At 42.1% G+C, this 16,482-nt stretch overlaps 1 protein-coding gene across 1 annotated transcript; it reads left to right on the forward strand.

The window, feature by feature from the left end:
• The first annotated feature begins 1,562 nt into the window (after nt 1–1,562).
• Nucleotides 1,563–4,543, forward strand: LOC143583623 (mitochondrial pyruvate carrier 1-like). Its single transcript, XM_077065878.1, has 5 exons — nt 1,563–1,647; nt 2,380–2,497; nt 2,614–2,668; nt 3,651–3,786; nt 4,345–4,543. The coding sequence occupies exons 2-5, from the start codon at nt 2,405–2,407 to the stop codon at nt 4,382–4,384; spliced, it is 324 nt and encodes a 107-aa protein (XP_076921993.1). The 5' UTR covers nt 1,563–1,647; nt 2,380–2,404; the 3' UTR covers nt 4,385–4,543.
• The last annotated feature ends 11,939 nt before the right edge of the window (nt 4,544–16,482 follow it).

A 16,482-nucleotide genomic window follows, 5' to 3' on the forward strand; every position in this document is an offset into this window, starting at 1 on the left:
TTTATCACTTTGGAATATCGGATTCGGACTTGACAAATTATCAAGAACCGAACCGACAAAGCCGGACACTCGTTAAATCTCGTTTTGGTATTTATCTAGCAAGGGGCCGTGCACTATTGCAGTAAGCCAATCCCCACACATTTAGTTAACAAAGGGTAAGTAAAACTTATGGATAAAAACACCAATACTTGATCTCGAGATAACTTACTTTTTAAACCGTCACTTTAATTACTTAAGTTTTATTACACTTTAAAACCCAAAACCATGTTTATTTATTTTACTTGTCATTTCTATTTTACTTATACATCCTACTAACTTAAGGACCTTTTAATCTAGAATCGTCCGTTAACTCATTGAGTTCGTCTTTCCCAAACTATCTTTTGAACCAGTTCATCATTAAAGTCACTTATTCCATGTGAGTATATTTCATCCCCTCGTTTTTACTTTTATACTTTGGGGGTAACATGCATACCTATCAAAACAAAAATGATTTAAGATACCATATCCTCAAACCACAAACTCTAGGGTGTATGATACTTAGAATAATTGCCCGATTGTGTGTATATGCCTCATATGTTTTACGTGCTCGAGTGTTTATTTTGATGTTGTTGTTGAGCCTCATTAAGTATGATAATACGCACCCCTAACTATTTTAGCCTCGTGCTAATAGAATAGGGTCCCATTATCACATCCGAGTATTTGGGTAGTTTTACCTATAAGAAAGGAGCCTCATTTATCTATGATTTATATACCTCAATTGTTGCTTTTATTTATGGTTTCATATACGAGTTGTGGATTTTCTCTTGTATTATAAATACTCAAAATTATGAAATTGCTCACCAACATTCGTGTTGACAAAATATATTTTATGCAATGTTACAGGTTTAATCATTGGTTGATTGAAATTTGAAGACACTATTTTATTTTGAGACCGTTTAGGTTATTAGAAAAATGAACAATTAATCTCTTTGTATTTTGTGTTGCTTTGTATGGACAAGTTGTGTTACTTTTGATGATTGAACGAAATGAATGAGTTGATTAACTATTGTCACTTTAATAATGTCATTGTGTTCTTGAGCAATCCGTCGTACCCCGGCATGTTCCGCTGCCTTTGGTAGGGGTGTGGCAAAAACCGAACATGGAGTGTTTGAATGGATTAATGCTGGTAGAGAGTGGAAGGTTTTTTGTTTTATTTTGATAGAAAATGAAAGAACGAGGAGAGATGTCTTAAAAAATGGTATGTTTGATATATATGGAGGATGATGATAAATAAAATAGTTTTTTTTTAAATCTAGCCGTTACAACGGCTATATGTTGACCAAAAGAGAGGAGCTCAACGCTGTGTTGGAAGCGTCTCAGGCGGTGTTTCCGGTGCTTTAAGGGTTCATGGTTGGAGATGGCTCCCCACTACGAGTGGTGTTAGAGGATAATCTACGTTTGAGTGTTTGAGTTGTGTAAGGGCTATAGTTGCACAAATTAAAACATATTGGGGGGGGGGGGGGGGGGGGGGGGTTTGCAATGCGAATTTAAGTAGAAAAGAAGTTGCAAGTGGTGAGTCATCTTATTATTCCCTGGTTGGTTGATTGGTGGCGTCTTGACTAGAAGACGGTGGTGTTACTTGCTGCCATCCATTCCATCTAGTCTCCGGTGAGGCTTCTTTACTTACTATTATTATTATTATTATTATTATTTATTCTCCGATCATCTTTATTTATCATTCCATACAATCATCATCTACATGTGTGCCATTCGATTATCATTAAATTAGGGCAAGCTATCAACAACTTTACTCTTATTCTATTCCGATTGTTACATGTGCGGCATTCGGTTTGTTTCTATACACTTCATTCATTCTATACGCTTCTTTCACCTTACGTACAAATTATTATTAACTTTAATCTGCAAATAAGCATCCATCCGATGCAAGCTTGGATGATCTACTTTATTATTGTTGTTCACTTTGATTCTTCTATATATATGCATTTTGTACCTATCGTCTTTTCTAGGGTTTTACTTTATATGCTTTAGTAATCAGCTTGATTTGTTGTTCTTTTACCCTAGAAACCTGGAAAGTGTTGACTTTGTTTCTGTTTATTAATATGCAAATAAACATCTATTGCAAGTTGTTATGTGATTTAGTCTAAGCTGTAAATACGAAACTAGCAAGTATTTGTATCTCTTAAGACTTAATTTTTCTTTTCATAGAATCACATCTAGGTGATTCACGTAAGAAACTAAGATCTGTATATGCTCTTTCTTCTTTTCAATGTTAAAACATTTCTATATTTCAATCTTTTATATCAGTGACTATTGCATCACTTTTGACCATGCTCATGGACATTTTTTTGATAAATTTGTTTTATAAATGGATCATTTCAGAGGTGTTTTAATAACAACACAATACATGGCTTCGTTTCGAGCATTTCTCAACAGTCCTGTTGGCCCTAAAACCACTCACTTCTGGGGTCCTGTAGCCAACTGGGGATTTGTTGCTGCGGTATGTTTATTTTACTATATACCTACTAATACTACAACAGTATTCTATAAAGCTTATTATGTTGTTGTAAGGCAAGATTATTCTAAATGAATTTTTTTATTGGTAAAATACCGCAGGGGCTGGTGGACATGCAGAAACCTCCAGAGATGATATCTGGAAACATGACTGCAGGTTGGTAATCCTTTGTATTAGACGTGGCAACTTTAACTCGTTGATATGAATCCAAACAAGCCCACTTGGTCTAACGGGTTGAAAATGACCGAGATGTATTTCTAATGCATAAAAGTGTAAAACATTATAAATCATTTAATTGGAAAACTTAGGTTATTATTATAATACTATAGTTTCTAATCTTATATGGCACACTAATTAACAGTAGAAAAGTATTTTTGGGCAAAAAGATGTTACCTGTTTTGACACATACAAATATAGCTTTTGACCAGTTTTTCAATATGCATGAATGACCATCTTACCCCAATTAAAATAAAATGGGTCAAATGAATCTAACTTGACCAACCGACGTGTATTTTTAATGAATAAAACCTCGTAAATTATTAAAAGCAGTTTGTTATTGAAATAATAAAGCTTTCTGAATCCCATATGACACTATTTAGCAATAAAAAATGGGTAAAAATGTTTTGAACGGACCCGACCCAACCCAACCGATGTTGACAATTTGATCTATGCATAATTTTACCTGCTTTAACTCGTTACTTCACCTGCACAACCTGCCCATTTTTCCACTATCTCATTTCGAATGAATCTGGCTATCAAGATCATGATATCCATTCAAAATGTCAAATAGATAAAATAAAAAAGCTAAAAAGGAAGAAGATTAATTGGTCAACTGTGTTGATCAAAGCGTATTTTATTGCATAAAATCTCTTAAATTGTTTTATTGACATAATTATGTTCGCATTTATTAGACACACTAAATAGCCATATAAATAATAATTTTGGTCTTTTGGTTAAGAAGTTTTTCTTGTTAAATTCGAACTCTTTTAAACCTTTACAAAGACTTTTCTATTTTGACTTGCTACTGAACCCACACCCACACAACTTGCTCTTTTACTTCTATCTTGTTTAAATGATCGTATATAACTAATAGTAAGATGACAATTTTTACACTTTTACCCCTAACTTTTTGTTGCAGCGATGTGTGTGTATTCTGGATTATTCATGAGGTTTGCGTGGATGGTGCAGCCTCGTAACTATTTACTTCTAGGATGTCACGCCTCAAATGAAACCGTTCAATTGTATCAGTTTTCACGTTGGGCAAAGCATCAAGGGTAAGCTACTTTTATGATACAAAAATGCTCTCTAATTCTCTTTTTATTAAATTCATTTCTTTTTCAATATTTTTGTCTAATGGTTTATGAAAAAGTGAGCGCCTCGCACTTTATTAAAACCAAGGTTCTTATTGGTAGGGGTGTAAACGAGCCAAGCTGAGCCCGAGCTTGTTTAGGCCCATTTTAATCTTAGGGGGGCTCAACTCGTTTATTATTTATTAATTATTTTATTTATGTATGTTTATAATATTTACTTAATTATTTTAATCATTTGTTTATATATAATAATAGTTAATTATATAAATATGTTAAATAAAAATTATATATGTACAAAGCTTGTGTAGGCTAACAAGCCGGATTGAGCTCGAGCTCGTTTTCTAAATGAGTCTTAATAAAAGCTCGAACTTGGGCACGAGCTCGTTTAAGCTTAGCTCAATTCGAGTTTTTAAGGAGCTGATCTTGAGTAGCTCACGAGCGGCTCTGCTTGTTTACACCTCTGCTTACTGGGTTGTGCACGCCCTACTTATGTCCTTTTCGTTTGTATTTTCTTTACTAAAGGTATTTACAGCCGAAGGAAGACAAGTCTGCATCAACTTGAACCAAATATGTTATTTTCATTTTTTGTTTTGTTTGTATCTTTGAATTGAAAAACTAAGCCAGCTTGGCAGTAGCTGCATTAACCAACTACCTTGGTCCCAAATGATGGTGATAATGATGATCATTATAGTTCAATAAAGATTATTATTTCATGATTTAATCTGTAACTAATAACTAATTTATCGTTGTTTTATTTCCATCGAGTTATAAGCTTTATATTAGATTGTCATCAACCAACATAAAGCCATTGTTGAATGGCTATCATAGTTTTTATTCATAAGCTACTTTAGTGTAAGGCACGAGGTTTGTAATGGGCCTCATGACTATTATATACATTCCTGTGTGTATTCATTTGTTTTGTGTGTATTCATTCGTTTATCAATTTAAAAATCCGTTTCAGTCTGAAAATTGTGAATACTTTTGAGTCTCCTAGTTGTAGTCTTGTAGATCTTGCCCTTTTAGGTTTGTGAGTACCTTAGTTTCCTTCACGATTTTTCTATGAGTATGCTTTTGAAAATCTTTTTCTGAGTGATTCTCGTACCTCATAGCCACTACCACGTGTTTAGAATGATCCGATTAGCCGTCCAAAGAGTGCTAAGCTGATCTTGATATTCCCTCTTCGTCGCCTGTTTCATGTCACTTTCAGAATTCCAGAGCTAGAGGACCCTTATCCCCAAAGGAATGGTATCGCCTCCAGCGGGAACAAGTCACAGTTGAATACGAGCGCATGGTTTGTGAAGAGCAACTACGCGTTCGTACCTTAGAATATGATGAATCTCCCAGGAGGTCCACTTCTCCTCCCCTAATGGTGAGGAGGAGTCAGATCCGTCATAGCCTTCAGAAGGAGAGAGACCCTAGAGAGGTATGGAGAAGGCGTGACCGTCCTTGTTTGGTCATGCGTGTGCCTGCCTACAGAGATGAGTATGACAGTTACGACTCAACATATCATCCAGGCGAGTTCAGTTATTACAACGGTGATAGCAGGCTTCATATGCAAGAAGGAACTAGTCGTCCGTGGGCGGTAGTTCACCAGGATGGATATCATAGTGATGCTGAGGAAGACTTCACTAAGCCATACCGTCCAGTAGCTTTTGCTGAAAAGTCAAAATTCATTGCACGCATTGCAACAGCCCCGTTCCCGGTCAATGCAAAATTCCAACATCTGTAGGAAAATATAACGAGATGACTGATCCTAGCTATCATTTGTTAAGTTTTGTGGCAGTAGGAGGAGTCAGTGGTTGGACTCTTCCTTACCGGTGTCACATGTTTGCTTTGACATTTACCGGGGCGGCACGTGAATGGTTTGAGAAGTTGCCGGACCGGCAAATTAAAAGTTGGGATGACTTTGTTGCTAAATTCTCCCAACATTTCAGTCAGCAGAAAAAACACACTTGTGACCCGTCCGAAATATTAGAGATGGTTAGACGAAATAATGAGTCTATTGAAGACTTCATTACCCGATTTAACAATGAGAGTCTCAATATTGGTGGAGTGAGCGAGGATATGCTACGGGGAGCCTTTCGCAAAAATGTGTGGAGTAATGAATTGATTTGGACTCTAACCGGTAGAGATGGGATGCCCACGTCTTGGGATGAAATAATGTATGCGGAAAAGCTGTTTGCAAGGACACAAAAGACTTTGGCTACTGATAGTCAAAAGCAGAACCCAAAGGTGGAATTCCAAACTCCACGGCCAAACAAACAAGCAAAATGAACAATTTGGTCAAGACTACAGCCTTCCATGGAAGCGTCAAAACCATTTGATGCCAGATCTCTAATAGGCAATAAGAACAAGCAGATTTCTTCAACGCGAATCTCTAATAATTGGATTCCACTGTCGAAGACTCCCTCAGAAATTCTTACTATTAAGAACGTGAATTTCAGAAAACCTCAACCACTCACGAGGAGATCATTCATTGACCCCTAAAAAGTATTGTTCATTTCATGATGACATAGGGCATAACACGAATGAATGTGTAGCCTTAAAAATGAGACCGAGGCATCTGTGAAATCTTGAAAACTTGGACACTTGGTAAAAAATGAAAAACCAGCGACTGGTAAGTCTCCCGCGAGAGATAACCAAGGCCCATCCAAGAAGCATACAAGGACCTAAATGTTCACATGATTCAAGGCGAGCACAAGGTTGGGAGAAGAGAAGAGAATTTCTTGACGATGAATGGAAGAACGAACCCGTGATTTTCTCGCGGGTCAATGGAGGTCCTTGCAACAAAAATCCATTGATAATCACCGCCCTCATAGGTCATTATCGTTCATATTACGTCTTCTTTGACACTGGAAGCACCTCAAACATAATGTATGAGCAATGTTTTGAGCAACTTGATGAACACGACAAGGTGAGACTGAAACCCATTCACGCTCCTGTGTCTGGTTTTGGCGGCGAAGTAATGCACCCGCGAGGGGTGATATCATTTCCAGTCACTCTTAGTGATGAAACTCATTCAAGAACTGAAGATGTTGAGTTTTGGTTTTACCGGTGACGTCAAAGCATGATATCATTTTGGGACGTGAGGTAATCGACGACTTTAATGCTCATTCCTCTACAGCTCACGGTGCGGTAGGAGTTCCGACCCGTACTGGCGTGGCAATCATCCACGTCACCCGTCACTGTTTCGCAACAGAAAGTTCAAAACCCTGTAAAGTCCCAAAGCAAGTTTAGAGGACTGAACCAGAAAAGTGGGTGTTGAATAAGAAGTTTCCGGACCAAATAATAACGATTGGGCCTACTATCTCAGAGATAGTGAGGACATTTTTGAAACAACTATTAACGAAGAACCTAAACATCTTCGCTTGGCAACCCGCGGACATGAGTGGTGTCCCGCGGAGAATTGCGGAGCACAAATTACGGGTGAATCCAACATTCACATCGATTGTTCAAAAGAAGCGAAAGATGGGCCCGGAACAGACTAAAGCTATGAACGAACAAGTTCAAGATCTTTTACATGCTGGAATCATTCGCCCAATCCAGTACCAGACTTGGTCGCCAATCCGGTTCTCATTCCCAAAAGCAACGGGACATGGTGAATGTGTATAGACTTCAAAGATTTGAACAAGACATGTCCAAAAGACTGTTATCCTTTACCCGAAATCGATCTTAAGGTTGACGCGGTAGCCCCTTTCAAATTTAAATGTTTCCTCGACGCCTACAAAGGTTATCACCAGATTCACATGGCGGTGGGTGATGAAGACAAGACAGCGTTTCGCGCAGATCAAGGCACATTCTGTTACAAGATTATGCCCTTTGGTCTGAAAAACATGGGGGCTGTATATCAAAGATAGATGGATGAGGCATTTAAAGGTCAGATTGGGCGAAATTTAGAAGTATATATGGACGATTTGGTTATAAAAAGTGTTAAGGAAGATCAACTGCTTCGAGATATTGAAGAAACATTTGAGACCCTCAGACAGATCAACATGAAGTTGAACCCCAGTAAGTGTTCATTCGGAATGGTGGAAGGAAAATTTTTGGGTGTAATAGTAACGGGTGCGGGTTTTAAAGCCAACCCAGACAAGGTTCAGGCAGTAGCCTGCATGCCTTCACCTTCTTCCCTCAAGGAGGTACAAACACTTAATGGAAGGTTGGTTGCACTGAACAGATTCTTAGCCAATCATGCGGCTAAATCTTACCCGTCTGTCTCAACTCTGAGAAACTGCATCAAAAAAGCGCACTTCAAGTGGACCGCATAAGCTGAACAAGCAATTCTAGAGGTCAAAAAGTGTTTGATGGAATTGCCTACCTTAACAGCACCACATGCGGGGGAACCTCTGACACTGTACTTATCAGCGTCTGACATCGCCATTGGATCCGTGCTACTGACAAACAGAAAGAATGTCCAAACGCCTATTTACTATATCAGTAGGACGTTGACCGGGCCAGAAACCAGATATTCAATGCTTGAGAAACTGGTTATGGCATTGGTCTATGCTGCCAGGCGCCTCCGCAGATATTTTCAAGGCCATCCCATTAATGTGCTAACAGGGTATAAGCTCAAGAATGTATTATGCAAAGCCAGAATTGTCTAGGCGATTGGCGAAATGGGCCATCGAACTGGGAGAACATGCAATTGAATACAAAACCATACCAGCAATCAAAGAGCAGGTATTGGCAGACTTCGTTACAAAAGTTCCGCAACAAAAAGAAGAAGAATGCTTAATTGAACAGCAGCCCCCGGTGCCTCCTGAACATAACAAGTTTGGTCATTGTTCACTGACGGAACTTCGAGTAGTGAAAGGTCATGCGCGGACCTCAAGCTGGTTAATTCGGAAGGCCATGAATTCACTTACGCCATCAAGTTAGACTTCAAAAGTACTAAAAATGAGGCGGAGTACGAAGCCTTTTTGGCAGGCTTGAGAATAGCTAACAAGCTTGGGGTAAAGCACCTGGATGCGCGGGTGGATTCTATGTTGATCGTGGGACAGATCAATGGGACTTGTGAAGCAAAAAACGACGTAATGGCTTCATACTTGCCACAAGCAAAAGATTTGATCCTTCAGTTTTCTTCGTGCAAACTCATTCATATCAAAAGAAGCGAAAACAAGTCGGTGAATGCCCTTAGCAAGTTGGCTTCAATAAACTTTGAGCACTTTGCTAAGGACATTCGTATTGAAGTCCTTGATCGGCCATCCGTTCCGCATAACCAAGTTTTAGTAATTCAGGCCGGCGTAGAATCCTGGATGACGCCCATCATGGTTTACTTGTCATCAGGAGTTCTACTGGAAGAGAAAGCCGCGGATTGAAAGATAAGACACAAGTCCATGATCTACCCAATGCAAGATGGTGTCTTGTACAGAAAGATCCTTCCTCGGCCCACTTCTGAGATGTATGGACGCCGAGGATGCGAATTATTTGGTAAAGGGAAGTTCACGAAGGTATTTGCGGTCTTCACGCGGGCCCAAGAATGGTCGTAGCGAAAACTCATGAACGCAGATACTACTGGTCGGGGATGCATATGAATGTTGTACAAGAAATCAGGAAATGTGATTCTTGCCAACGCTCATGCTGCCAATACGCTGCGTCCGAGGAATGAGTTGGTGCCGGGGGGTAACGTCTGCCTGGCCGTTCCAGAAGTGGGCTATAGATATCATGGGTCCTTTCCCATAAGCTCCGGGAGGCGTCAAATTTTTAATTGTGGCCATTGATTACTTCACCAAGTGGGTCGAAGCTAAACCAGTCGCATCCAGCGTCAAGAAATTCCTATGGGAATTCATTATCTACGATTTGGCCTTCCACAAAAACTTGTGAGTGATAATGGGACTCGTTTTGCGGACAGCGGGTTGCAACAGTGGCGTGAATGAACTTTAGGTCACTCAGATTTTTACATTTGTGGCCCATCCACAAGCCAATGACCAGGTAGAAAGGACCAATAGAACAATCAAAGAAGGGATACAAGTCAAGGCTGGGAATTAAACGAACAGGCTGGGTTGATGAATTACCCCATGTGTTGTGGGCGTTTCGCACTCAAAGAATTTAAGTAATTCTGAAACGCCGTTCAGTTTAACCTATGGTACTGAAGCCATGATCCCGGCTGAAATCGGGGGTTCCATCCGCACGGATATTGACGAACAATGATAATGACAAAGAGTTGCGGATGAACCTAGACCTTCTCGAAGAGAGAAGAGAGTTGGCACTGATTCGCGAGCATAACAATAAACGTCAATTGCAAAAATACTATCAGAAATGTACTTCCGATGCGGAAGACTTCGTCTACCGCAACAATGAAGCGTTATGGTCAAGGGCCTCCGGACAAGTTGGCCCCAACTTGGGAAGGCCCCTACAAAATAAAAGAGGTGTTATCCAAGGGAGCATATAAGTTGGAAAGCTTGATGGGACTGAAGTTCCCAGAACCTGGAATGTGGCACAATTGAAAAAGTGTTACATGTAGGTTAAATATGTTATCGTTTACTTTTTATTTCGCCTGCGTGCCCCAGTCGATGAGTAGAAACGACATTTAATGTCAGTTTGTAATATATTGGACTGCGTGCCTTTCTTATTAAAGACTTTATTTGGCGTTAGTCTACAAGTCTTGGGCAACAAATAGTTCTTAATCTGCGCGCCAGAAAAGGACCCGCAGGTCCTTAACATAAGTCCGCGTAATCCTTTATTGATAATTAAGAAGATCCTACAAGTCTAACACTTATATTATACAATAAACAAAGTGTGAAGGATAAATAACTTCATATATACAATCAAAAGGGATACAAAAGTCTTATGACAATTACAAGAAAGATAAAACATGCGGGTTACAAGAATATAAATTACAATGGCGGATCCTAATCATCCCCATCCGCACTTACCATCTTCTTGATCTTCCTCATCATCTTTCTGATTAGGGGCAAAGTATGCCTTCAAAATATCAACGCCATCATCTTGGTCAGCAAGCTCCGACACAGTTTCTTCAATCTGAAAATTAAGATTGTCGAAACCTTCTGTTTTTTCAAGGTATATCTTGGGATGGTAGGTGGTATCTTGGTCGTGAAGCTCGAATTCTTCGTTGGGCGTTTCTCCTCAGCGAACTTCACACCTTCATGAAACCCTGTCTGGCGGCCAGCTTGTGATGATGCGACAAGCAAGGTTGCAAGGCAGTTCCCAAGTTCAGCACCTTCGTGAATAGCTTAACAACCTGAAATAGACGAAGTGTGAAAATGCTATAAAAAATAAAAACCATCAAATGGAACTAAGAAAAGCAGAGTTACATGAGAAACTCATTCCGCCAACAACCATTTTTTGTCCGCCTTGGCTCGGACAGGTTCCATCTTGTGCCCAGCACATTCCAAGGCTTGCTCTCTGTTTTGTACGCAAGAGTGGCAAGGCGCTCGTCCTTTGCAGAAGCCTCGGCCTTCAATGCTTTTATTTCTTCCAAGTAGGAAGAAATAAGACTATTACGTTAATCCATTTGTTGCTGGAGGGTAGTTTGGGCTTCCTCAGCAATGGATCGGCGGGCTTTCTCCGCTTCCAATACCTTATTGGCATCTGCCAACGGTCGTTCAGCAGTACTAGCAGCCGAGCGCTGATCCTCGGCCTCTTTCTTGGCCTCCTCAGCCTCCTTTTCTGCATGTGCCCCCTTGGCTTACTAATCTTCCCACGCGTCATTCATAGCTAGCTAGTCTCGATATATTTCTTGACTTGTAAGAACGTCGTTAGCTAGAGAATAATAATAAGAGTTTACCAACTCGTCGCGAGGACGCACACGTTGGCGTTCCCTCTCGGCGGGAAGGATCCCTCGTCGCAAATATTCATGACACGTGTCGGTTTCAGCGAACGTGGAGTCCTGACGCACAGCTCACTGCGGGCTGGGTACGCAGGAAGGATAATCATGGTGCTGGGAAATGGATGCTTCAGGCCCTACGGGCAACAGCACTTGGTTCCTCTTGATCCATTGTGGGCGGAGGGGTATCAGGAGGCGAAGAGATAAACAACTGCTTGGAAGCATCGTCATAGAAACCCTTACTGGGAGGATTATCCTCTATAGTAATAGGGGTCTTGACCTTATTGGGAGCGGAGAAGTGGGTGGCGTCGTCCCTCGACGATCAGACGAGTCCTTGACGTGTTCCTTCCGAGGAACCTGCAAAACACTCCACTCCTTCAAAAAGATGCATTACTAAGTAAAATAATTAAGGTACTAAATTATCAGGAATGGGTACCTAAAACAAGTGTTGACGCAAGCTGCTAGATGCGGTCCCCCAAATTTATTACCTTGCGTTTTTTGGGAATAGCAGGTTTGGACGATTTTGATTTGCCCTTCCCAGCAGGCTTAGAGGCATCCGCATCCATGTTCTGATCATCATCATCATCAGTTGTAGCTTCGGTAGCGTCTTTCCCCGCACCCGCATCTTTGTTTGTGGATGGGTTCTGCTTCCGCTTGCGGGTCAGACCTACAGTCGAACGCGTGATATTCTCAGCGTTAGTAGCATCAATGGATAACTCTTCTTCTTCACGGGGCGATGACTCCTCTACTAGAAGAAAGAAGACACTACCACCCCGCTAGAAGTGAGTGCAGTAAGTGGACGAGGTTTTAAAATTTCCTCACCTTTGGGTAATATCTCATCACCTCTGGCAAACATCGCCTCGGATACACAGGTTCCGGGGTTAAGACGGTGGAGAACAGGAAATTGCTGCGGTGGTACGTTCGAGGAAGAGCAGATCCTTGGGATCTTTGGGGCGACGCATTATGAGCCCTCCCACGTGATCCAAAAGTGTGTTCAGGATGGACCCCTCGCCTGCATAAATAACAATTAGTACCTAAACAAAATTTTCAATAGAATGAAAGTAAAACTTACTATTTATCGTATTTTCGTAATAAGGCTCTAAGTCCGGAAAAGACCATAAACGACTCATGCTGGCACAGACTAACGCCCCTTCGTGTATCTCACTCATGGGGGTGGGCGTTTGAGTCAACGTCTTGAACCATTGAAGGTCCACCTGAGTGGTAGCGTGGGACCTACGGCATGTTATCAGATGACTTACGATAGGGGCATCTGAAAAGGGACAATGTTCTCCCGAATCCAAAAGAATTTGGACTTCCAATCATCTAGACTGCGATACCATTTTGGGTACCGATAGGACCCTTTCTGGGGGTCGCCCAGCGGTACCACCTGCCACGGCAGGATATTTTATAAAAAACTGTGAATCTGCTAACCATGGGTTCCATGTTGTGGGCGTGGCAGCAGAATTCGAAGTGTCGAATCCTCATAAGTCCAAACGGATGGAACTTGTGATAGGTGAAGTCCATACGCCATAAGATTTTTCCGTCGAACTTCGTCAACAGAAATCTAAGATTCCCGGTGGTGAAGTCTTCTGCGTACACGACCATCTTCTTGGCTGGAGGCTGAGATGCAATAGATCCGACAGCCGGATACTCCGGCTCCCATGCTTGAAGTCCCTCCTCCTCCAACTAAAAACAACGGACGAGGCACTCTTTCTTGTCTCCAGTCATCGCTTCAGAAAAGAACGAATATCAGCAAGTCGTTGGCGAAATCAGATTTGGAGCTTCAAGAACACAATAAGTGAAAGAGGAGAATTGGAATGAGATAAGAATGAAAAGAAATTGGAAACACCATATTTATACACATCGCAATTATGCGATGGATGGATGACAGTGGAGAGAGAAAATGCGCCCAATCAGAGGTAGCACGTCTGGCGGGAAAGACAAAAAAGCAAAAAGGACTGCAGAAAGACATCATACACGTCTTATCAATTGTCCTATGGCAGTTCTTTTTCTGCCACATCATCGCCTCCCTCCCACTTGCAAAATTCAAACTTCTCTAAACGAAAATACCCTAAGTGTAACACAATACAAATTCCACAAAAGGCTGAATAAAATTACAAAATATGAAAATAAAATTACAAAGTTATAGCCTATTCTATGGATCGGAGCAGATTTGTCTTCTGTTTCGTTGATCTTGGCGGATGAAGAATCAAGCTTTGATGATGAAGTAGGCGTAGGTGGAGTAACTTCAAATGTATCATCCAAATACTCCTTCAGGCGTTGCACGCCGTCACCCGCGCTGCAAATTCAGGAAGTATGTCTTGCAAAGAAATGACAAGTTGTCACTCGTTTAGGCGCATCTCATATTTCTGGGCAACATCGAGTCCGTGCAGCGGGGTGTTCTTCGATAGGGCGAGGCAGCTTGCACATACTCCAACCCTTCATTAAAACCCGTCACGCGGGGCCGGATTGAGCGGAAGCGGGGGGGGTAACTAAAAGGCAAGGCTATCTGTTAGCTCCGGTCCTTCCTTAATATGCTTAATAACCTGCCAAGTAAAAAGAGACTCATAAACTTGTAGACACAATCAAAAACCTAAGAGGGAAGAGAAGCATAACATACCAAGGCTAGGCCTTTCTCCTATAGAGCCAACGCCGTTCCTTTTCGGCTCCGCTCTGTCCTTCCCTGAAGCTCGCGGAACCCGTCAGTCATTCTTTGATTATCTTTCAAGTGCTTGGCAACACGGGCTTCCGCCTCTTCACGTGCTTGAAGAAGAGAGTCGTATGCGGCTTGCATATCAGTAGCTCTCTTCTCCATGAGCTCTGCCCGCTCCTTCTGCAATTTCGATTCCGCCTCAAGGTCTTGGATAATAGAACCTTGGCGGGTCACTTGGGCCTCTAAGGCTGAGTTTACATCGAGCGCCTTAGCGAAATCCTCCTTCTCCTCTGGGCTTCATCTCGTGCAGCTTGAAGGACAACATTTTGCTTATTGCAGAACTCTCTCCACTGACGGAGATGTAATGGCGTGCCTGTCTACCTCAGCCTTCAGAGCAATTTCAGCATCAGATAATTTCCACTTGGCAGTGTTGGCTGCCAGCGTTGCTCATTGGCTTCTTTCTTAGCCTCGTCAGTCGCTCGGGTCATCTCACCCCATCTCTCCCCAATGGACTGCCATTCACGCAGAACTTCTTGCCCACAAGCCATTGTGTTGGCTAAGGAAGAAGTAAATTCCATATGATCGATAGATGGCGTGGGAGGCCACGCTGAAAGGTCGTTCCCCAGGAGGAACACATTGGCTAACAAAAGTAGCACAAGTGCTCGGATATGTGAAACAATACCCTTTCACAATATTCCAGTGAGGAATATATAAATTGGTCATCTCCCCCGGATTGGGTACCCTATAATAATCAAAACTCGATGCTTGGGGGCGCACCAGAGAGAGGAGGAAAAGTGAGGTGGTGATTGATGTGGCGCGTCATGCGCCACAAACCCTTCATCCAACAGAGAATGTTGGGAATGAGAACCCTCTCCCCACCAATTGAAAATGGTGATGAAGAGATTGAAAATCGGGGGTGGAGACTTGGGAGTAGATGGAAGAGACTGGTGCGGACATTCTCGAGTCCTGGACGCCTCCGCATCCACAACTGGTTCTTTCCCCTTAGAACCAGAAGTATCCTCAACCACGAACAGTTGTGGTGTATGGGATGAAGACTTCTCCACCTCTGGTGGAGGACGTGGAGCTTCTTCGTTCTCCTTTGTGGTGGAGACGGGGTTTCTGATGACCCACCCCCGCCAGGAGTCCAAGTCGACCCTACAAGTAATGAAACAACAACTAAGTACAAATAAGAGGATAATAGGAAGACAAAGTTTTCGTATTGACTTACCAGACATCCCATTAATACGATCAGCAAGGCTGATCTTTTGCTTCCTCGGACGTTGAGTCCGACGTTTCTTCGTCTTCGATCCTCCCTCGGCATCCGCGTGGCTTACGCCCGCATCACTTGCCATGAGAACTGAAGCTTCCTCTTCCGCTCCAACTCTGCCAACGCATGCGAGACAGATGAGATTTCAGAAGCAACATCAGAATCATCTTCTTCTTGGATGTCGATTCGTCACTCGAAGACAGAATGATGATCACCCCATCGGAAGTAAGAGCATTGAGCTGATGAGGGTTCAAGATGTACGCACCTGTTTGGAAGATAGCTTCCGAGACTATCGGTTCAGCGCACACCTTAGAAGGAAAGAGAAACTGTTCTCGTGTTCTTTCCAAGACGGGTACCTCTTCGCATCGGGATGCGTTTTCGAGGACAACCCTTATCGTCAAAAAGGGAATTAAACATAGTCCCTTCACCTTAAACATACACAAGGAAATTTCAAACAGCAGTCTTACAAAAAAATAAAAGTCAACAAAGGATATAAGACTTACTCTCACTTACATTCAGAAAGAATGGCTCCAAATCCGGATATGGCCACAAACGGCTCATACGTGCCCACACTAGGGCTTCTTCCGGTATGGCCCGACATCAAAAAGTGAAACCACTCCTGGCCCTCATGACACGCCGTAACAACATCCGGCAGCGCCTCATTGGCGGACGACGAACCATGGCAACCGGAATGACGTCTTCTTAAAGCCGAGAGAATCTATTCCGCCATTCTTGAGCATCATCGATGGGTTCATTTCCGATAACCATCCCGTATATCGGAAATGCACTTGAACCATCCTCCACGGTTAACCACTCGGTAGAAAACTGGGAACTCGATCAACTCGGGACAACATCCCCTTCGCCTTGCACATGAATTCGATAGTGTCGAATTCGTGTAAGTCCGAGTGGGTTACCTTCATAAGGAACTTGGTTATCGGAAATCGAAGATTCCCATGT

This window comes from Bidens hawaiensis, unplaced genomic scaffold (assembly GCF_021521415.1).
Source record: "Bidens hawaiensis isolate Kalapana, Puna unplaced genomic scaffold, B.hawaiensis_p1.1 tig00032473_1, whole genome shotgun sequence".
In the NCBI taxonomy this organism is placed as follows: domain Eukaryota; kingdom Viridiplantae; phylum Streptophyta; class Magnoliopsida; order Asterales; family Asteraceae; genus Bidens; species Bidens hawaiensis.